Consider the following 23,363-nt stretch of genomic DNA (forward strand, 5'->3'; position numbering starts at 1 on the left):
GAGCAAGCTCTGAGGGGCCTCTCGCAGAAGGGCGCTAATCCCATTCCTAGGGTGCCACCTTGACAATCTCACCACACCGCAATCGGGTCACCTCCAAATACAGTAACACTGCAGGTGGGGACTTCAACTACATGAACTCGGAGAGACCCACAGACATTTGTAACAGCAACCGGGGCCCTTAGTAACTGGTGTCCTCACAAGAGAAGGGGCAACAGGCAGAGGAAAAGCCACGTGGAGACGGAGGGAGGCGGCCCCCAGTCCAGGGATGGACGCCTGGAGCCCCCAGAAGCTGGAAGAGGTGGGGAGGACCCTCCCCTGGAGCCTCTGGAGGAACCTCAGCCCTGGGACGCCTTGACCTCAGAACAGGACTTGACTTGAAAACCAGATCTTTCAGATGTGACGTAAAGGACTCTGAAATGAGGTCATTTGGATGAGGGCGGCCCTGAACCCCATGATACGCTCCCTATAAGACACAGAAGGAGAGAGACACGGACACACAGGAGAAGCCACGTGAAGGCGGGGGCGGAGACAGGAGGGAGGCGGCCCCCAGCCCAGGGGCGGATGCCTAGAGCCCCCAGAAGCCGGAAGACACAGGAAGGCCCCTCCCTGGCATCTCTGGAGGGACTGTGGCCCTGCCCACATCGTGACCTCAGCCTCCCGGGCTCCAGGACTGTGACAGCGTGGTCACTGGGTACATCAGCCACAGGAAACTGATGAAATGGACCCAACGTAGGAGAGCTCGTGGTGGAGACTAGAAACAGGGGGCTGTGAGTATGAGAAGAGGTCACAGTTCATGACTGCAAACACGAACATGTGCTGGCAACTGTTAGCCACCAAGCACAGAGCTCAGGAAAGAAAGAGGAGACACACAGACACACACAGGAACACCAGCGGAGGACCAGCTCTCGGCAGCAGCAGGGAGAGGCCCCCGGAATCTCCAGCTGCCACTCGGACCCCGAGACCAGGTCTCTCCTCTGGAATGATGGCCAGGAGGTATGAAGGGGCTGTGACCTACAGGAGCAGCTTCTCAAAGCAGAGCTCCCGATGATGGGGACAGAGTGAAGGGACAAAGCAGGAGATCAGACAGTTAGCCCCACTAGGGGATGGCAAGCAGAAAAAATATGGGAGACCCCGTAAATTAAATGATCACTCAAGAAAGGAGAGCTGCTTAACCACAAAACCAAGCAGGCTTCATTCAGTTCAGTCACTCAGTTGTGTCCGACTCTTTGCGACCCTGTGGACTGCAACAGGCCAGGCCTCCCTGTCCATCACCAACTCCCGGAGTTTACTCAGACTCATGTCTGTCGAGTCAGTGATGCCATCCCACCATCTCATCCTCTGTCATCCCCTTCTGCTCCCGCCTTCAATCTTTCCCAGCTCAGGGTCTTTTCCAGTGAGTCAGTTCTTTGCATCAGGTGGGCAGAGGATTGGAGCTCAGCAGCAAAACCATGCAAGGGAAGCAGGAAACTGGCCCCTAAACAATAAAAGGATGGTGCTGTGAGACCCACACCCCGCCCGGTGAGCTCAGTGACTGAGTCACGCTCTGCACACATAAGGAAACACCTCTGTGAGATCGCTTGACCATGCAAGCAAGAAAACTCCCCTGCCAACGCGGAGGAGGAGCTGACGATGGAAGCGTGACGTCGACTCAAGAATGAGGAAAAAGGTGGTCTTCTCCTCCTCCCTACTTTTCTTTTGATTATAAACCTGTGGCCCGCCAAGTTCTCGGGGCGTGGCAAGTCTTGTCTGCCAGCTTGTGAGCCTCACAGGCGTCTTATTCTAATTAGCCACCTCTTATCTAAAGCCACCTTTGCTCTCTCTAAAGTCCTCTCTGTGCCGAGACAGAAAGGACTATGGTACTGGAGTTCTTCGGAGCCCCCCCGAAACATCCCAACTGTTGCACTGACACCTCTGCCCCTTCAAAGGGCACCCTGAGCAATGACTGGATTTTAACATCATTGAGGACTTGACCACAGGCCACGAGCTCACATTCGGGGCAGATAAAGGGAATAACCTCCTGTTGACTCACCCTGAGAGCCACTCTCCTTTCAACTGTGGTGTCTGACTCTTTGCAACCCCATGGACTGTAGGCCGCCAGGCTCCTCTGTCCCTGGGATTCTCCAGGCAAGAATACTGGAGCAGGCAGTCATTCCCTGCTTCAGGGGATCTTCCCGACCCAGGGATCGCATCTGGCAGGAAGCTTCTTTACCGCTAGCACCACCCGGGAATCCCTGTTAAACAGTAAGTAATGGGGCTTCCCTGGTGGCTCAGCTGGTAAAGAGTCCGCCTGCAATGCAGGAAACCCGGGTTTGATCCCTGGGTTGGGAAGATTCCCTGGAGAAGGGAACGGCTACCCACTCTAGTATTCCGGCCTGGAGAATTCCAAGGACTATATAGTGCGTGGTTTAAGAAAGAGTCAGACATGACTGAGCGACTGAACTGAACTGATCTTATAAGACCTGAAATTTATTTGTATATAAGAAAAAAAGATGAAGACATTTTAGTCAACTCCACGACTGGATGGACATGAGTTTGAGCAAGCTCAGGGAGATAGTGATGGACAGAGAGGCCTGGTGTGCTGCAGTCCATGGGGGTCACAGAGTCGGACAGGACTGAGTGACTGAACTGAACTGAGATGCACGTGTCCTACCCTGATTGTGGACTGTGTGGAGGAGGAGATGTTTCTTTTGTGTCTCCCTGAGCACCCACTCAGCAGCAGCTGCACAGAAGGGTTAAGTAAAGGAAGAAGGCAGTTACAGCAGGACCCTGAGAACGTGAGTGCCTTCTGGCCAGGGTGGTGGACGGTGCATTCACAAAGCGGGGTGGCGGGAGATGGTCACACTGGCTGATGGCCATGGGGGACTAAAGGAGTAAGACAGATGAAGAACAAAACAGAAGAGCCAAAGGCAGACGGGTGGAAACAGACATGAGGCTCAGGCGCCTGGCCAAGAAGAAACGGGCCCGAGTGGACTGGGCCCGGGGCGCCCCCCAGGGAAAGGGCTGCCCACTGGGCGGCTGCGCTGTAGTCTTCAGGGCACTCCCGAGAGGAGTGTGAGTGAATCCCGAGCCTGTCCTGGCGTGAGTGACTTCTGAGCACTGGCGAGGACCTGTCCGGGTCAGGCCTGTCTCCACCTGGGACCTGTCCCCACAGGCAACACCCAGGCGGCACTCCACGGTGGAGGTGGACATGTGCTCCCGTGGGGCCCGTGTCATGGGGCAGTGCACCCGGGCCAGCAGTCCTGGGCGGGGCTTTGTCCTCGACCCCTCCACGGGCCCCAAAGTCACGTCCTGGGGTTTTCCGTGGGAAATCCCCCCAACCCCCACCCCCAGGGAAAAAGAGCAGGAAAAGCAAAGAGCCACCGCAACGGGAGACCTTCTCGGGGGTTTCACACCATTAAAAACCACCGACTTTATTCACTGGCCTTCCAAACCAGCTCACTCCTGCTTAAATGAAGCCAAAACACATTACCGTCATTAATCTCCAAGAACCTGCGCCTGAAGCAATCTGCTCCACAATACAGGTGGAGGTGGACTTTCCTGGTGGTCCAGGGGTGACAAACCCACCTGCCGACACGGGGGTCAGGGGTTCCACCCCCGGTTGGGGAAGAAAGACGCCACAGGCTGTGGGACAACGAAGCCGTAGAGCTCGTTCTCAACAAGAGAAGCCACACCGCAGTGAGACTCTCACACACCACAATCAGCAGCCTCCGCTCGCCTCCGCTAGGCAAAGCCCACACGCAGCAACGAAGACCTAGCGTAGCCAAAACTAAAGAGATAATTTTTTAAATTAAAAAACAATAATTAAAAAAAAATACACTGGAGGTTACCAGCACCCTTCATGGGGAACACTGTTCTGACAGTTTCCTTACATTCCATGTCAAAATTTTCCCTGTTAAAACTACATACATTTCAGTATTTCTCTTTTTTTGGTCAAAAACTTTTGCCACAGTTAAGAAGATGTTTATCCTCAGAAAATAGTTAGAACTGTGGCTGACTTACATCCTATGTTTCAGTACTACGGGATGTGGTAAATGCTTACAGGACATACTGGACCAAAGTACTTCTGTCCTGGTGGCAGGAAGGGACAGTCAGAGAATTTGGGATGGACGTGGACACACTGCTGTGTTTAACACGGAGAACCAGCAAGGGCCTGCTGTCCAGCACAGGGAACTCTGCTCAATCCTCTGTAATAACCTGATCGTTCCCAGGGGGAAGGACGGGGGAAGGGATAGTCAGGGAGTCTGGGATGGACACGGACACACTGCTGTGTTTAACACGGAGAACCAGCAAGGACCTGCTGGACAGCACAGGGAACTCTTCTCAATGTCATGTGGCAGCCTGGATGGGAGGGGAGTTTGGGGGCATGGATACATGTACATGTATAGCTCAGTGCCTTCACTGTCCGCCTGAAACTATCACAACAGTGTTAATCAGCTATACCTCAATAGAAAATAAAAAGTTAAAAAAAAATGTATTTCCTTCCTAGAACATCCACAGCCAATTTTAAAGAGAGGTGTCCACAGCTCATGAGAAGGGAATCAAGTCACTCGTGCCTGGCCTCCAAGTTGCACGGGCCAGCCCAACCCTCCGTGAGGCGGGACCCAGGCACAGCCACCCCCACCTCATCATCAGGGGCTGGTCACCCTGGTGACAGCCCAGGCAGAGCTCCCGCAGCACTATGGCGGGGCCCGTTTCCCAGGCAACCTGCCCTCCCTTGCGCTCTAAGGCCCTGCCAGGCCACAGCGCTCACCTGAAGGCAGAGCTGCGTCATCAGAATGAAGGACGTCTGTGTGAGTCGCTCAGCCATGTCCGACTCTCTGCGACCCCATGGACTATAGCCCGCCTGTCCGTGGGGATTCTCCAGGCAAGGATGCTGGAGTGGGCTGCCATTTCCCTCTCCACAGTGAAGGACGTGGACTTCATAATACGCCCTCTCTACAGACAGGCTCCTTCCTCTCATGGGCTCAAGGTGCCTTCCCCCAGCCGGAAACGGCCCCCCCTGCAGAGGGAAGAGAACCGGGAGTCAAGGGCTCCACCTCTCCCATCCTGAGCTGCGTGACGGAGTCAGAGCGGCCAGGCGACAAGGGGCACACCTGGAGCTGGACAGAGGGCAGCGGTCACTGCTCCTGGCCACCGTCGCCACTCCCTGGACTCCCGGGCCGGGAGGCTGCCTCCCCGGTGGGGCTCAGCTTCGGCTCGCATGAAAGAGAGGACGGGAGGGAGGCGGCACAGATGGCAACTCGGGGGTGCAGCGCGTCTGTGTGAGCAGAAACTGGGTCTCTGTCCTTACTGTCTCTGTGACTGGCATGTGATGGACGCAGAGACACAGAAGAGCCTTCCGGGCGACTCCAGCAGGCTAAACTGTCAAGGGAGAACATCTGTCTCACTTCTACGCTGGAGCTGGTTTTGGGGTTCAGTTCTCTTCAGCGATTACCCAGGATGAGGTAGCACTTAAATAATATCTGGTCACTGGGAAAGCCAAGACAAGGATACTACATGGACTGGATCACCAAGTAGACTTCATAACAGAGACTTGCTGGCATTCCAGCCGAACTGCCAGGCTAGCCGCAGAGGACGTCACTCCAGCCGAACTGCCAGGCTAGCCGCAGAGGACGTCACTCCAGCCGAACTGCCAGGCTAGCCGCAGAGGACGTCACTCCAGCCGAACTGCCAGGCTAGCCGCAGAGGACGTCACTCCAGCCGAACTGCCAGGCTAGCCGCAGAGGACGTCACTCCAGCCGAACTGCCAGGCTAGCCGCAGAGGACGTCACTCCAGCCGAACTGCCAGGCTAGCCGCAGAGGACGTCACTCCAGCCGAACTGCCAGGCTAGCCGCAGAGGACGTCACTCCAGCCGAACTGCCAGGCTAGCCGCAGAGGACGTCACTCCAGCCGAACTGCCAGGCTAGCCGCAGAGGACGTCACTCCAGCCGAACTGCCAGGCTAGCCGCAGAGGACGTCACTCCAGCCGAACTGCCAGGCTAGCCGCAGAGGACGTCACTCCAGCCGAACTGCCAGGCTAGCCGCATAAGACATCATTTTCTTGGAACTGGAGTAGAATATATCTCAAGTGTGGGCTTCCCTGGTGGCTCAATGGGAAAGAACCTGCCTGCCAAGCAGGAGACATGGATTGGATCCCTGGGTTGGGAAGGTCCCCTGGAGAAGGAAATGGCAGCCCACTCCAGTGTTCCTGCCTGGGAAGGCCCATCGACAGAGGAGCCCAGTGGGTTATAAGCCATGTGGTTATCCAAGAGTCGGATACAGCTTAGTGCCTAAACCACTACCATCATGTCTCAAGTATATCTTAGGAAAAAAAAAAACACAAAAATTCTGGAAGGAAAATCACTTGAAAGGCTTGGGTGGATAAAGAAGAAAGAGGATATTTGCATGTCTAAACCATCAAGGGTGCTTTGTATGATAAACAATGAAAGAGACTCCATGTCAAATATGAACAATATAGACTTAGCTGGATTACTGAAGAAAAAAAAAACAGGCTTATAAATACAATCAGAAACGAAAGCAAGTACATTAAAACCAACGGCACAAAAATAAAAGGGATTCAAAGAGAATAATGTGAAAACCTGTACGCAGACACACTGAATAGCCTGGAAGAAATAGATGAATTGCCAGAAATATACAAGCTATCAAGATCAAAGCAAAAAGAAAGTCTGTTCAAACCTCTAAGTATTATGGAGACTAATTCAGTAGTCAGAAGCCGTCCGACAAGGAAAGCAGGACCAAATGGATTCACCGGAGAATTCCACCAGACTGTAAAGAATTACCACCAGTAGTACTCAAACTCTTCCCCACAATTCAAAGAAGACGATATACTTCCAAACTCATCCCATCAGGCCAGCATTACCCTGGCACCAAAGACAAACAAAGAAATGACAAAAAAACTGAGGCAAAGACATTCAACAAGATACCAGCAAACTTATTTAAATAGCACACTAAGAGGATTCTTCTACACTGTGAAGAAGAGGGATTTATTTCTGGAGTCTTGAGGATGGTTCAACATACAAAAGTCAACGTGACACACCGTATTAACGAAATGAAGAACAAAACGCAAAGGATCATCTCAAACTGATGCAGCAGAAAGATCTGGAAAAAACTCAACACCCTTTCATGATATAAACACTCAAACTAGGAATTAAAAAGAAGTACCTCAACATAATAAAAGCCATGTATGAAAATTCCATACCTAACATCATACCGGATGGTAAAAGGCTGAACACTTTTTCAGTGATCAGGAACAAGGAAACAATGCCTTCTCTTGTCACTTTTATTTCACACAGCACTGTAAGTTCTAGCCAGAGCAACTAGGCAAGAAAGAGAAATAAAAGACATCCACATCAGAAAGGAAGAAATGAAGTCGTCTGTTGGCACATGAAATGATCTTAAGACATAGAAAACTCTAAAGATTCCACATATTTACATAAGACTATTAGCACTATTAATAAACTTCAGCAACACTGCAGATGACAAAAATCAACGTGCAAAAGTCAGCTGTATTTCCACACAGTAAACAATAAAAAAATCTAAAAAGAACATTTAAATAAACCCACTGATAACTGCGTCAAAGAGAAATAAAAGAAGGTGAAAGACCTGTAATGCTGAAACTACAAAATACTGCTGGAAGAAACTAAAGCAGACACAAATAAATGGAAAGCCATCCCAGGTTCATGGGCCGGAAGATCTGCTCATCTTTAGCCCACAGTACCCAAAGTGGTGTACAGATTCAGAGCAATCCATACCAAAACCCCAAGGGCACTTTTTGCTGAAATACAGAAATCAATGCCAACGTTTATATGGACTCTCAGTGGAACCGGAACAGCCATACACTATCTTGGAAAAGAAGAACAAACTTGGAGAATCTCAACACTTCCAGGTTTCAAAACTTATTACAAAGCGTATGGTAATCAAAACAGTTTGGTGCTGACATAAAGACAGACGTATAGATCAATGGAGTAGAACAGAGAGCCTGGAAATAACTCTTCACACATGTAACGCCCAGAGGATCTTCAACAAGGCTCCCAAGACTGCTCAATGGGGAAAAGGACAGTCTCTTCAACAAAGTGTGTTTGGGAACATGGATATTCACATGGAAAGAACAAGGCTGGACTCTTATACAATATACAAAAACTCATATAAGATGGATTAAAGGCCTAAAGATAAGAGCTAAAACTACAAAATTCCTAAGAGAAAACAGAAAGAAAGCATTATGACACAGGATCTTTTTTTTTTTAACTCTTGGCTATGACACTAAAAACGCAAGCCAAGAACAGAAACAGTCAATGGGAGTATATCAAACTTAAAAAGTTCTGGGTATCAAGGGACACACTCAACAGAGTGAAGAAGCAACCTTCGAAATGGAAGGATATATCTGCAAACCATGTAGCTCATACGTGGTTTGTATTCAGAATTTATTATATGAAGAATTCCTCGAACTCAACAGGAAAAAAAAAAAAAAAAATCAAAAAACGGGCAAAGGACTTGAATAAACATTTCTCCAAAGAGGATACACAAATGGCTAACAGCAAGAAACAACGCTCTATGTCATTAATTATTCAACAAATTCAAAACCAAGAGATAATGGCTTCACACACATTAGGATGGTTACTATTAAAAAGAGAGAAAATAACCAGAGTTGGTGAAAATGTGGAGAAACTCAAACCCTTGCGGACTGCTGGAGGGAAAATAAAATAGCACGGCCAGTATAGAAAACAGTCGGGGCCCCCAAAACACTACAAAGAGACTCACCTTATAATTCAGTAACTGCACTTCTGGGACTGTACCCAAAAAAATAAACAAACAGAAGCAAGGTCTTGAAGAGGTATTTCTATACACACGTTCAAGGCAGTGGTTTTCACAGTAGCCAAGAGGCGGAAGCAACCCAAGTATTTATCGACGGATCAACAGGTAAGTAAACTGAGGTCCATCCATACAATGCAGTATGATTGTGTCTCCACAGGGAGAGAACCGTGTCACATTCGGCAACACGCGCAATGAAAGCGCTGGTGCACCTCGAGGTTGGCCACAGAAGGACAAGCGCTGCATGAGCATCTGTGAGCGCGTGCTCGCTCAGGCAGCTCTGACTCTGCGACCCCGCGGACTGCAGCCCGCCAGGCTCCTCGGTCCACGGGATTCTCTAGGCAAGGACACTGCAGTGGGGCTGCCGTCTCCTTCTCCAGGAGATCTTCCCAACCCACAGACTGAACCCGTGTCTCCTGCACTGGTAGGTGGCTGTTGAACACTAGTGTCATGTGAGATACCTAGAGCAGTTCAAACTCACCGAGACAGAAAGCAGAAGGGTAGGTCCCTGGAGCTGGAGAGAGAGGCAGAGGAAGGGATGGAAGTCAGGGTCTACTGGGGACAGCATTTCAACTCCCCACGGTGAAAAGCTGAGAGAGCTGGATGCTGTTGCTGGTCACACAACCATGTGAACACTCTTAATGCTCAACTGGCACACTTAACAATGGGTAAGATGGTGAACGTTTGGCTAAGGACTTCTGTGACGTTCATTAATAGCTGCGCTTCCGTCACTGAAGCTTGGCAGCATTCCACTGTGTGCAAGCCGCCCAGAAAGGCAGCTGGCGAAGGGAGTACGTATCATGATGCTTGTGCTCATATGCTGAGGTACGTGTGTGTTCACGTGTATTTCCATGACATAATGTGTATGTGCGACATACGTGTGCATGTGTGACGTGTTTGTGTGTGACATGTTTGCATGTGTCTGTGTAACGAGTGTGACATTCATGCGTATGTATGTGTGATATACACGTGTGTGTGTTTGTGTGCCTGTGTGTGTAACCCAAGAACAGCCCACATGGCTTCTTTGTAACATCAGGCAGCAGTAACAGGGCCCTTTCCAGGAAGTTCACTAGTTCCACGCGATATTCAATCTGCCCCTCTGGATATATGGATAAATGTACATAATCACACGTTTCAAAAATGACCATGACTCATGTTAATACCATTTTGAATCCAAAATTACTGCTGTGACTGTAAACTTTTTTCTCCCTGAACACCAGGAATTCTAAAGACTGAGTCATTCCCCTTTCCTCCTAGAAGAATCTTAAAATAACACTCCATTTTTAAACCATTTTTGTCCCTGTAACCTAGAACATTCTTGACCTTCTCACTTATAGTAAGAAATAGCAGGCAGTTCTGTTGTTCCATCTTCAGCTAACAAGCCCCAGGGGAGGAAAGTTATCTTTCCTCTCAAACGAAAACAAGTAAAGGCCACACAAACAGACGTGTTAGAACTGAATTATGCCTTTAACTTTTTAAAATAAGGTTTTTTTTATAAACTTCTTTAGGGAGATTTAGCTGCTTGCCTATCATCATGTTCAAGTTTGCATAGCTGCTGAAACATGAATTCTCTATCAGATCGTGAAAAGCAAAAGCCACCTATTTGAAACTCGGAAGCAATTCTCTCAGGAATGTGATCTCTAGGTCACACTGAGACAAAATGCAAATGTTTCCGGACCTCAGGAATCCACGAAAAGAACATATTAAGAAAGCTTAAAAATGATAAGCACATGATGCTGTCGTCCTTCAGTTTTGAGTCACATCCAACTCTTTGTTGACCCCATGGACTGTAGCCCACCAGGCTCCTCTGTCCGTGGAATTTTCCAGGCAAGAACACCGGAGTGGGTGGCCACGCCTCCTCCGGGGGATCTTCCCCGCCCCAGGACCGGGAAAAGGAGAACGCTAGTGCGCCCGGCCGGCAGGCTGAGACCTGCAGCTCAGAGCCCCAAGCGCGCTCCAGGAACCTCACCTGGCATGAGCGCAGCCGTGGGGAAGACCTCCTTCAGCTTGGCCTGGCTCACCTCCACCAGCTCCTCCGCGGACATCGGGAGCTGCAGCGTGTCTCTGATCAGCTGGGCCGCCTCCAGCGCCTTCTTGCCCATCACCAGCGACTTCACATCCCAGCTGTACTTCTTCCCGTAGCGCCCGCAGATGTCCTCAAACACGGCCGAGTAGAGCCGCTCGGTATCTGCGGAGACGAGGGGGCGGAGACACACCGGCGGTTGAGGGACGTGTTCAAGGTGCGCAGAGCCCGCCTTCGGAGCACACAGCTCTCCGGGGGGCCCGTGGACGTAGGGGAAACGCTGGCGGGTTCAGAGGCCCAGATGGTGCCCCGGCGGCCTGCCCTCTGCTGCTCTGGAACCTTACAGGGTGGGAGGAAAAGGAAGTCTGTGCGCAGCTGCGTCCAATGCCGCGCTCCCGTGGCCCGTGGCCCGTGGCCCGCCAGGCCCTTCTGTCCGTGGGATTCTCCAGGCAACAATACTTGGAGTGGCGGCCTCCCTCGTGGCTCAGTGGTGAAAGAATCCACCTGCCAATGTAGGGGACATGAGTTCAATCCCCGATCCGGGAAGATCTCACCTACCTCGGAGCCACTGAAGCCCTGAGCCACCACTAACCGAGACTGGGCTCCAGAGCCCGGGAGCTGTAACTGCTGAGCCCTGTGCCGCAACTGCTGAAGCCTGCGTGTTCAGAGCCTGTGCTCGGCTGAGAGAGCCCGTGGCAGTGAGAAGCCCACGCACCGCATCTACACAGTAGGCCCCCCGCTCTCCGCAACTAGAGAAAAGCCTGCGTGGTAACAGAGCCAGTACAGACAAAAATAAATTATTTCGATTAAAAAAAAAAAGAACACGAGTCGGTTGCCATTTCCTCCTCCAGGGGATCTTCCAGACCCAGGGATCAAACCTTCGTCTCCCACACTGCAGGCACATTCTTAACCGCTGACCCACCAGGGAAGCCCCGAAATGTCTGCATTATGGCTCAAGCCTCTTTTCCGTTGACAGGTTCGTTCTGCTGAGCCTGACCACTCCTAGACTTGGCGTCCTGACGGAGCACCCGCGAGTATGCACACTGCAGTCTGTGTGAAGGGCCTCCACCGCGAGGGGCCGCCCGAGTGCTCCGAGCGCCCTGCAATCACTCCTGTGGGAGCGTGCGGACGCGGGTGCGGCTCTGAACGAAGCCCCTGCGTGAGGACAGATGCCGGCCTGCAGCTCCCAGGAGGAAGGCACATGTCCTGTGTTCTCCGTTTCCGCTGCCCACCCCCGCCGATCGTGCAGCAGTAGCAGCACGGTTCCCTGCAAGGTAACTGGATTCTACACTTTGCGGCGAAGGGCTCCGGCCCGGAGACCACCCCCAGCCACCCCAGCCCAAGGCAGCATCTCCAGGCAGCTGACCTGCCCTTCCTGCCCGCTCGGCTCTGGTTGGTCCTCCCTGCCTGCAGCCCGCTTCCTAGGAACGGGCCCTGGACTCTTGGCCAGTGGCGGAAGGACCCAACCTTGGACAAGGAGGAGCAGCACAGAAGGGCTTTGCTTTCTCCTCTTTTCAAGGTAAAACCCCGTATAGCTGCGTATCAAGTACAAACTCATCTTCAGTGCTTTAACTATCTGGGTCCTCGCCTTTCTACCAGGAGCTGGATTTGGGGAGATGGTGGGGGGAGGGGGGAACACGGTAAGAGACACACTACAAGCAGATCCCTTGTAGCTCAGTGGGTAAAGAATCCGCCTGCAGTGCAGGAGACCCGGGTTTGACCCCTGGGTTGGGAAGATCCCCAGGAGAAGGAAAAGGCAACCCACTCCAGTATCTTTGCCTGGAAAATCTCATGGACAGAGGAGACTGGCGGGCTGCAGTCCATGGGGTTGCAAAGAGTCAGACACGACTGAGCGACTAACACATGTACACTTAGGAAGCAGCTCTCAGATCTCCTGGTACACGCCTGCCTGCCCTTGCGCAGGCATGACCCCGGGGTTGGGTGTGACATCCCTGCTTTGGTTTCCTTTCTGGTACAAAGGAAGGTGAGACTTAAAAGACAAGTCCTTCTGGGCTCCTTGGTGGAGGAAGCCAGTGTTTGGATCAGGACCTGAGAGGCTCAGATTTCTTCCAAAATCCTCCCTGCGTGTCATCTCCCTGAAGAAGTCCCGGCAGAAAGGGAAGGGCTGGCCCACGCCTCTGGGGGACAATGAGGAGCGCTGGCCGTATCGAATGTTCACTCACATCCCGCTTCACTCAAGACCGAGAGGGCTCTGCAGGCGTGCAGAGGCAGGGCCTGGCAGGCAGCCTGTGTATACTTTGCTTTCTTCCTGTGAACACTTTTCTTCCAGCAGCTGGGAGAGAAAGACTGACAAGACATTGCAGGCACCGAGTGAATGAGAAACTCCCGCTGGGTTTGGAAAGCACGCAGAGTGCCAGGAAAAACACCAGAGGCTGAGCGAAGAGCACCACTCGGGACTCGCGATGAGCCAAGCGCAGGAGGAAGAAGAAACGAGCAAGAGAAAAGACAAAGTCTAAAGATGGTAAAGAGCTGTATTCTTTTAAAACGCGTTTCACGCTCTTCCTTTAAAGCTGGTGCTTTTCACTTAAAAGACCTAGAACAGGGGGATTAAAAATCTGCAGAAGACTCTGCAGTCATTTAACTCTTCTTCACAATTTAGATGAAAATCACGCTAAACCTTCAGTGAGATAAGCAAGGATCTCAACACATTGTTAAAAGTCCTCAGATCAGGCAAAGAGTATACCAGCAGATGACAGGGAACAATCCATGAAAGGCACAGTGCTTTGAAGGGGAAAGCTCTCCCAGAAGCTAAAATAGAACGGAAGCATGGGCTTCTCTGGTGGTGGTGGTGTTCAGCCGCTCAGTCATGTCCGACTCTTCAACCCCATGGACTGCAGCACGCCAGGCCTCCCTACTGCTAAGGCACTTCAGGCGTGTCCAACCCTGTGCGACCCCAGAGACGGCAGCCCACCAGGCTCCCCCGTCCCTGGGAATCTCCAGGCAAGAACACTGGAGTGGGTTGCCATTTCCTTCTCCAGTGCATGAAAGTGAACAGTGAAAGGGAAGTCGGTCAGTCGTGTCGGACCCTCAGGACCCCATGGACTGCAGCCCACCAGGCTCCTCTGTCCATGGGATTTTCCAGGCAAGAGTACTGGAGTGGGGTGCCATTGCCTTCTCCGTGTTAGGGATCATCTGTGACTTAACAGAAAGGTGGTTGGAGGGATCATCTGTGAGTTAACAAGCGGGAGGTTACGGGTCATCTATGAATTAAGAGGAAGGCAGTTAGGGATCATCTATGTATTAAGAAGGCAGTTAGGGATCATTTATGAGTTGAGAGGAAGGTTGTTAGGGATCCTCTGTGAGTTAACAGGAGGGTGGTTAGGGATCCTCTGTGAGTTAACAGGAGGGTGGTTGGGGATCCTCTGTGAGAACAGGAGGGTGGTTAGGGATCCTCTGTGTGTTAAGAGGAAGGCAGTTAGGGATCCTCTGTGAGTTAACAGGAGGGCCGTTAGGGATCCTCTGTGAATTAAGAGGAGGGCCGTTAGGGATCCTCTGTGTGTTAAGAGGCAGTTCCAAGTTCTGCTTTCTCCCTGTCCACCACAGCTCACACAAGGCTCCTGCAATGGCAAGGGCCATATGCTCTGAGAAGTTAAGAGTTCCTTGTTCCAAATGTTCCATTAAAAAAAAAAAGCAATACCCATTGGGAATCCATTCACAAAAGTATCTATCACATGTTCCCAGCATATCAGACTAGCTCCACAAATATTTGTTAACAAACTGCCCGACCCAGTACCGGCACAGAATCCTGTGTGCCCGACTCCCATAATCCATGTCTCCCTGCAGCGACCTGATCGTCCACAAGCCACCCCTCGCATGTTCGCACTCAGTGGTAGGACCCCACTCCCTAGCTAGCTCCGTTCACCTCTCCCCACCAGTTAATAAATACACAGAGCTGTATCAGGCCCCTGTTCTGTGAGACCCACGGAAACAACATAAATGAGACAGAAATATCCTTGCGAGGTTAAATACGTAACTCAGAGTGCAGTGAAAGGCTTTAACGTATTCAGTGAAGCAAGAAGAACATGTGTTTCTGGAATTCTCTTGCTTTCTCTATGACCCAATGGATGTTGGCGATTTGATCTCTGGTTCCTCTGCCTTTTCTAAATCCAGCTTCTACATCCGAATGGGTTCACTGACTCAATGGACATGAGTCTACGCAAACTCTGGGAAATGGTGAAAGACACGGAAGCCTGGCGTGCTGCAGCCCACGGGGTCGCAGAGCGTCGGATACAACTGAGCAACTAACTCAACAACAACGGTGACTGCAACTAAAAAGCTCACTAATGTTTGTTGACCAAAAAAAAAAAAAAGGGAACAGTCACCTGGGAAGGTAGAGGAAGCCTGGCGGAACGAGTGACTGAAAAGGCAGTATGTACATCGGAGTATTTTTCTCCACTGACACCCAATGATACGTGGCCCTTTGCTGACCCCAAGGCCGTGGGAGTTCAGGAAAGTCCTCTCACACCTTGGAATAGTGGCAGATGGTGTGTTAGATGCCACAGAGAGAGGAGCCTGGTGTTCTGGGGAGCAGAGAGAGAAAAGAGGACGGGGAGGTCACAGAGGCTGCCTCCACCAGACAGTGCTCACGGCCACGCCCAGGGACACTCTGGTGTTCCCTCCCAGGGCCGCCGGCTCTGCGTGTCATCTGCGCACACGGAAGAGACGGGAGAAGCGTGTCTAGTCGGTGCAGTTTAACCTTTACAGACGCGCTTGCCTGCAAGAGCCAGCAGCTTCTTTATGTTTAGGAATGTAAGAGACCAAAATGAGTAGTTAACAAGCGTGAAATGATGAGTCCCCGTAATATTTGCTTCAAATTAGGAGCTTGCTTGTTCTCGGAGGCTTTGAGAATAAGTATTTCAGGGTCTGATGGACTGATTCTTGTGGCTGAAGGCTAGCCAGTTTCCAACTGCGAAGGAGTAACAATAAACGCAACTCTTCAAAATGAAGATTGGTAAGGATCTACCCGAGTGGTCTTTTCTCACGTGAAAGTTCTGATTAGCATTTAAGGTCCTCTAACAGATGTGGGTATGAGTCAAGAATTATTTTTCTTCTCTCATAATCCATAATAAAGTTTAAGAAAGTCCATCAGCATGTCATTTCGTAGGGGGCCACATCGGGTCCGAGGACAGCGGCTGGGCACGAGGCTGAGGACTCAGAAACGGTGCTATCCTTACATGTGGGGCACCTGAAAAGGACTGGGCCCCAGTGGCAGGCTCAGGTGTGGGCTCTGATCACCAACTTACACACCAAAGCATATTCAGAAGGTACAATGGAAGAACATGTTCAGAGTACATGCAGCCCACGAAAAACAGCAATAGTCACTGAACTGAGAGTCAGTGATTTCTCCAGAAAGGCTCCTCAGAAGGTCAAGAAACTACTACTAGAGTCAGCTTACGGATTTTGTATCTATTTCTCTGCTCAGTTCAGTCCAGTCACTTTGTCGTGTCCAACTCTCTGCGACCCCACGGGCTGCAGCGCGCCAGGCCTCCCTGTCCATCACCAACTCCCGGAGTCTACTCAAACTCATGGCCATTGAGTTGGTGAAGCTCAGTCAACAGTATTTTCTATACTTGAATAGAACTTATCAGACCAAAATTTTAACCTGAAGGTGGCATTTAACTCAAGAATCATAGTAAATTTTTACTGTATCTTTGTTTTGGAAAAGATCTTCAAGCAAGACTTGCAAACAGTTAAGTATGCAGTGTGTTTTACACACTTGATTCATTACCCAATCACCAATTCAACTATTTCCTTGGCAATCTTTCTAAATTATGCAAAATTACTTTAAAATGAGCTGATAGATGGGATGTAATAACAATCCCCCCCCCCCCATCCTTAAAGTGATGGTTTATAATCAGGGTGACTTTGCCCTTGGGGGACTTAAAAGACAAGATAAATGTGTTGTTTGTGGATCATTTTTTTAATATGATTTAAAAGACAACTGCATAAAATTATAATTAGAAATCTGTTGATGGGCACATAACATATCTAAAGATGTAATATACAACATGTATAAAGATGTAACCTTTAGGACAATAACACCACAAAGGAGGGTAGGAAAGGAGATACATAGGAGCCAAGTTTTTGTATACTATTTAAATTACGCTGGTATTAATGCAAACCAGATAGTCTAAGTTGGTAACTATAATACACAGAGCAACCACTAAGGAAATAATTAAAAAACAAAAAAATGTCAGAGAAATAAAACAGTTAAAATGTACACAAGAAAATACCTAGTTACCAGAAAAGAAGGCAGCGATGCCTCGAGGAAAGGGGAAGGCAAGGAGAAGACATAGATCCGTTTCTTTTTTGGATTCCACAGATACATGGAAACATACAGGATTTGTCTTTCTCTGATTTACCTTCTACGCCCACCCCTGTTGTTGCAGATGGCCAAATTTCAAACTAATATAAAGCAGAAACAGACACACACAGTTCAGAGAACTGTTTCCACCCCAGGGGGGAGGGGTGGGGGAGACACAAGCCAGATGAAGGGGACTGAGAGGCGTTCACTGCTAGCAGTAAAATAAGGAAGCTACAAGAACGTGAAGCGCAGCACGGGAAGTCACACTTTATAGCTTTACACAGGGTGAAACCTATACAATTACCAAATCACTACGCTGTACGCCTGAAACCATACTGCCAGGGAACTAACACTGCAATAAAAAAGTAAATGTGGACAGAGGCAAGTCTTCTCTACAGCAGAATGAGAGTTAATAAACACAGACTGATGGTGTGTGGAAAAAAAAAAAAGAGAGAGAAAACAAGTAAGATAACTACATAGGTAAATCCTTTATCAATAATGGCATTATATGTAAAAGGTTAAATGTAAATTAATGTAAAGACTGGCAGAATGGATTAAAAACAAAAAACCACATGATCCAATTATATACTGTCTACAAGACACACTTTACCAGGAAAAGCACAAAAAGCTTGAAAGTAAGAGGATAAAGATATTAAATGCACAAGGTAACCAAAGAAAGCCACACTGACCACATTAAACAAAGGAGACTTAAGACATATGTTTCTACTAGAAACAAACAAACAAAAACTCAATAGAAGCATTTTATGAAGAAGATGCAACAACTATAATCATGTAAGAAACTTACAACAATCACAAACACCTAAAACAAAAACTGACCCAACTGAGGGAAGAAGCAGATGCCGACCACAGTAGCTGGAAACTTTTAATGACACATTTTCAATGATGGACAGAACAGCTGGACTGAAAATTCACCAGGAACACAAGACTGGACTTAAACCTCTACAGGTAAAACTCTGTAGCTAAATACTACAGAGAACTACTGCTCCATACAACTTAACTACGTAAACACCATAAACCAACTGAATTTTATGATACTATGGAAACGCTCCACCCAATGACAAAAAAATTTATTCTTCTCACACTCACAAGGAAAGACGATAAGCTAGGCCATTAAACAAGTACATTCAAAAAGGATGAAAATCATGGCAAGTATTTCCCTGACCAACAATGGAACAGAATGAGAAATCACTCACAGAAGGAGAGCCTGGGAAATTCACAACTCTGTGGAAGTTAAATGAATACACACCTAAACGGTGAGTGGTGAAAAGGTAAAATTACAAGGGATTTATGAGATAAGTTGGGAGGAAGGAAAATATAAACGCAACACACCAGCAGGCATGGCATATAACCAAAGCAGTGCCTGGAGGGAAGTGGATGGCTGTAAACCCCTGTAACAGAAAAAAGGATGGTTAGAGGGGAGGCACTGAAGGGCCTGAAGCTAAGGAAGGAATGCAGGGTGCCTCTAGAAGCTGGCAAAGACAAGACTCTGCCCTGGAGCCCGCTACAGAGGGAACCAGCCCTCGACTTCAGCCCACGGAGACTGGTCTTGGACTTCTAACACCCACAACCACAAGAAAGGGCATCTGGGTTGTTTTTTAAACCAGTGAGTTTGTGGCATTTTGTTACAGCAGACCCAGGCAACTAACACACATTAACTAAAATCCACTAATCCATCCATCCACCCACCTGTCCACCCATCCATGCATCCACCCACTGACCCACTCAGCCATTCAACCACCCACTCATCAATCCATCAATCCATCCATCCACCCACCCACCCACTCATCCACTAATCCATCCATCCACCCACTTGTCCACCCACCCATGCATCCACCCACTGACCCACTCAGCCATTCAACCACCCACTCATCAATCCATCAATCCATCCATCCACCCACCCACCCACTCATCCACTAATCCATCCATCCACCCACTTGTCCACCCACCCATGCATCCACCCACTGACCCACTCAGCCATTCAACCACCCACTCATCAATCCATCAATCCATCCATCCACCCACCCACCCACTCATCCACTAATCCATCCATCCACCCACTTGTCCACCCATCCATGCATCCACCCACTGATCCATTCAGCCACCCACCCATGGACACTTGGGTGGTTTCTGCTTCCTACCTGTTATGAACGGTAATAGTGGGAAAGACACCCTGTTTTAAGGGGAAACCTCTATCACTCGCCATGTCACTGATGTCTCCTCGGGGACCACAGCCCTGAGTCACCCACCTCGACCCTCTGTTTCTTCCTAGGCAACCTCACCTCCATCACTGCCCTCACCTGGAGGATTCTGATGAGCACGGAATGAACTGATGTGAACAGCACTGAACGCCATTCTGGAAACTCACAAGGAGACTGGTGGAAACATCCCAGTCTTTGCAGATGTGACGAAGTGAAGGGTCTGAGATGAGGTCCTCCTGGATGAGGGAAGCCCTAAATCCAACGCCAGCGTCGTTATAAGGGACAGATGAGCAGAAGCACAGCAAGAGCCACAGCTACTGAGCCTGAATCTAGGGCCTGGGCCCCTCCACTGCTGGGCATGTAGCTGTGAGCTACCAAAGGCCACATGTCCTGGAGCCGATATGCTCTGCGATAAGAGGAGCTACCAGGTTGAGAGGCCTGCACACCGCAACTACAGTAGCCCCTGCTCACCGCAAGTGGAGAAAGTCTGTGCAAGACAACAAAGATCTGGTGGAGCCAAAAAGAAAAGAAGAACGTGGAGGCTGTCACGAAAGGGGGTCTGGGAAAGGAAAATGTGCATAACAGACTGACAGCGAACAGGAGTTCTTTCAAGGTGTCGCCCTGAGTTCATGTGTTGAGTGGGGTCTACCCATCAACCCCTGCTAGCTCGAGAGTCATCTGAAACCCTTCACCCTGAAACCCAGAGACGTGCAGACTTTTAAAGCCCTCCTTTCCCACCCACATCAACAGCTTCCACTTCTTTAAGACCTTCCTTCAGTGGCTGCTCATGTTACCCCGACATTTTTACCCTTCCTGTGGGTACAGTGGATTGAATTCCTCATGGACTATATCACCTGTGGTGTATGCATTGGTACGGGGGCAGCGCCAAAAGCACTTTCAATTTAGAACAATGCAAAGTGCTGTGGATCTAGGAACAGATTGGAAAGAGGTAAAAAAAGGACGCAATTCTTCTCCTTTGAAGACACACAAGCCACTGTGTCACCAGCGTTATTTCTTTAGCTGCTCTGTGCGCTTCCAATAACTTGTTTTTTTGGTGTGGGTGGGGAAGAAGACTGTCAGAGAACGCAAGTGGAAAGCAATGACAGGAGTAAGCCTTGGGGAGACCCGCCGGCAACCCTGGTGTCTCAGCCACTAACAGCACAGTCTGGGCGTCCACGGGCTGCCTCCCTGGCAGGAGTCTGCCTGGGAGATCTGTCAGACACCCGTGCGGCTCCCTTGACCCCTTCTCAGCATCAAACACCCTACATTTCCGGGGGGGGATTCGCTTGCTGCAGCTCCCATGACACACCGCACGCTGGGGGGCTTCCACAACAGGAAGTTGCTCTCCCCCAGCCCTGGAGGCTGGAAAGCGGAGATCCAGGCGTGGAGACTGCTGGGTCCTCCTGAGGCCTCTCTCTCGGGTACGCAGACGGCCGTCTTCTCCCGTGTCAGCCCGTGGTGGGTGGTCCCTGTGTGTGCCTCTGTGATATTCTTTTCTTATAAGGACTAGTTCTAAGGGGTCAAAGTGTGTGTGTGAGTCGCTCAGTCGTGTCTGACTCCTGCAAGCCCGTGGACTGTGGCCCGCCAGGCTCCTCTGTCCATGGGATTCTCCAGGCAAGACCATTGGAGAGGACTGCCAGTCCCTTCTCCACCTAAGGGGTCAGGATCCAGCCTAATGCCCTTATTTTACCTACTTACCTCTTTAAAGACCTTGACTCCAAGTACAGCCCCATTCTGAGGCCCTGGGGGTTAGGGCTTCAAAATACAAATTTTGGTGGTGCGCACATGAGGCCACAACTGAGTTACTGATCTTCATCTCTGGCAGCATTTCTGCCAAAGGCAAGGTGTGCGTGTGTATGAGGCGTGCGTGCTAAGTCACCTCCGTCGTACCTGATTCTTTGCGACCCCGTGGACTGTGGCCCGCCATGCTCCTCTATCCATGGCATTCTCTGGGCAAGAATACTGCAGAAGGTTGCCATGCCCTCCTCATCAAAGGCAAGGGCAACTGATTAAAAAATATCCTTCTGTGTCTTGTTTTTTTATGGGAAGGGACTAAAGACGGACCCCAGGAAATAAGAGTCAGTATTCTTTTAAAGAACATCTGCCCACAGAATGGAAAGTGGTTCACACATCTCAGACTTCATTTACCTCTTCCCCGGCATTTCTGCAAAAAATAGACAAGCATCCTTCCCTTCCCAAGCAGAGCGCACCTTTTGTGGCCACAGGAGGCGGAGCTCGGTCGGCACAGGTAGAAACTCACCTGTCCTAGTCCCCCCATCTCAGCGGCTCTGAGAGACGAGGAGACACAAGTGCCCACCCTGTTCGCAAACGACAATGCCTTTCAGTCTGCAACTCCGAAGACCCAGAAGTGTCCTCTAGGGACAGGCAGAGGCTCCTCAGACGCACAATTAATGCTCATTTTCTGACTCCCATGGGTATACAGCCGTACACCTGTGTTACTCCAAGTCAGACACAGGACATGCAAGGAATCCTTCAGCCATTCACATAGCGTTTGCATGGCCCTGCCCCCGGGACCTGCACAGACCTAGGAAATCTACTGAACCAATGCAGAATTCTCGTCAGGTTCAAAGATTATGGGATTTAGGTAGAAAACATTCATATATGCCAAGAAATGCAAAAATCTAATCAGCTGGGTGGAAAAACGGTTTCCACAGTGAACAGGCAGGCACCTCTGGACTCCCAAAACACTCACAGACATGTAAAAGGGGAATGAGTTTTTGCAAGTCATTTGTCATTTTGGTATATGTACTCTTTAATGCAGTTTGGCCTATTGGGGCAACAATGCTATAAATAAACTTTGAAATACACACTGAGATTACTAATTTTCACCTGCCCTTTAAGACAATATTATCAAGGGACTTCCCTCGTTGTCCAGTGGCTAAGACTGTGCTCCCAAAGCACGGGGCCCAGGTTTGACCCCTGGTTGGGGAACTAAGATCCCACGGGCTTCAACTAAAGACTCCACCACATCACAACTAACACCGCGCACAGACAATTTCCACAAAGACGACATTATTGGAACTCAACTGGAAACGTCAAGTGAACTTGACGCTCATCTGTTTTATAAACCTCATGTGCTGCTGCTGCTGCTGCTGCTAAGTCCCTTCAGCCATGTCCGACTCTGTGCGACCCCACAGACGGCAGCCCACCAGGCCCCGTCCCTGGGATTCTCCAGGCAGGAACACTGGAGTGGGTTGCCATTTCCTTCTCCAATGCATGAGAGTGAAAAGTGAAAGTGAAGTCGCTCTGTTGTGTCTGACTCTCAGCGACCCCATGGACTGCAGCCCACCAGGCTCCTCCATCCATGGGATTTTCCAGTGGCCTGGAAAACAGTGGCCTCTTAACAGTGAGGGTTAACATCTATCAGAGCTGTGAACAGAGCAAGCACAAGTTAAGCGTTTGGGACTTCCTGAGGGGTATGGAGGTGAAGAATCTGCCTGCCAATGCAGGGGACAGGGTTCGAGGCCTGGTCTGGGAAGACCCCACATGCTGAGGGCAACGGACCCGGCGCACTGCAACTACTGAAGCCTGCTCACCTAGAGTCTCTGCTCCGCGAGGAGAGGAGAGAAGCCTCCGCGAGGAGAGGAGAGAAGCCTCCGCGAGGAGAGGAGAGAAGCCTCCGCGAGGAGAGGAGAGAAGCCCTCCGACCGCAACCAGAGAAAAGCCCACGGCAGTGAAGAACCACCGGAGCAAAAATGACAGATAAAGAAAAATGTTTCAAGAAGACCTTAGATAAACAGAGGGTCACAAGCATCAGGGTGTTTATGTTGATGAAAAAAGACGCGTAAGCAGAGTCAAATACCATCGTGTCCTCCTAATAGTGAGGGTTAATGTCTACCAGGTTTATCAACAGAACAAGCAGAAGTGTTTAAGGGACAAGCATGATTTTGAAACTTTATGAGCTGATAATGCTTGTTTTTTTTACTGGAGTGCTTTACACTATGTGTTAGTTTCTGCCTGCAACAA

At 49.9% G+C, this 23,363-nt stretch overlaps 1 protein-coding gene across 1 annotated transcript in view; it reads right to left on the reverse strand.

Annotated features, from left to right (window-relative positions):
- Window positions 1-23,363, reverse strand: part of LOC138929849 (pseudouridine-5'-phosphatase-like) — a 61,036-nt gene that overhangs the window by 21,837 nt on the left and 15,836 nt on the right. The window contains exon 2 of the mRNA XM_070289541.1: window positions 10,779-10,997. Within this exon, the coding sequence (XP_070145642.1) occupies window positions 10,779-10,997 (219 nt within the window). The remainder of the gene's footprint in view (window positions 1-10,778; window positions 10,998-23,363) is intronic.

Source organism: Ovis canadensis, chromosome Y (assembly GCF_042477335.2).
Source record: "Ovis canadensis isolate MfBH-ARS-UI-01 breed Bighorn chromosome Y, ARS-UI_OviCan_v2, whole genome shotgun sequence".
Taxonomy (NCBI): domain Eukaryota; kingdom Metazoa; phylum Chordata; class Mammalia; order Artiodactyla; family Bovidae; genus Ovis; species Ovis canadensis.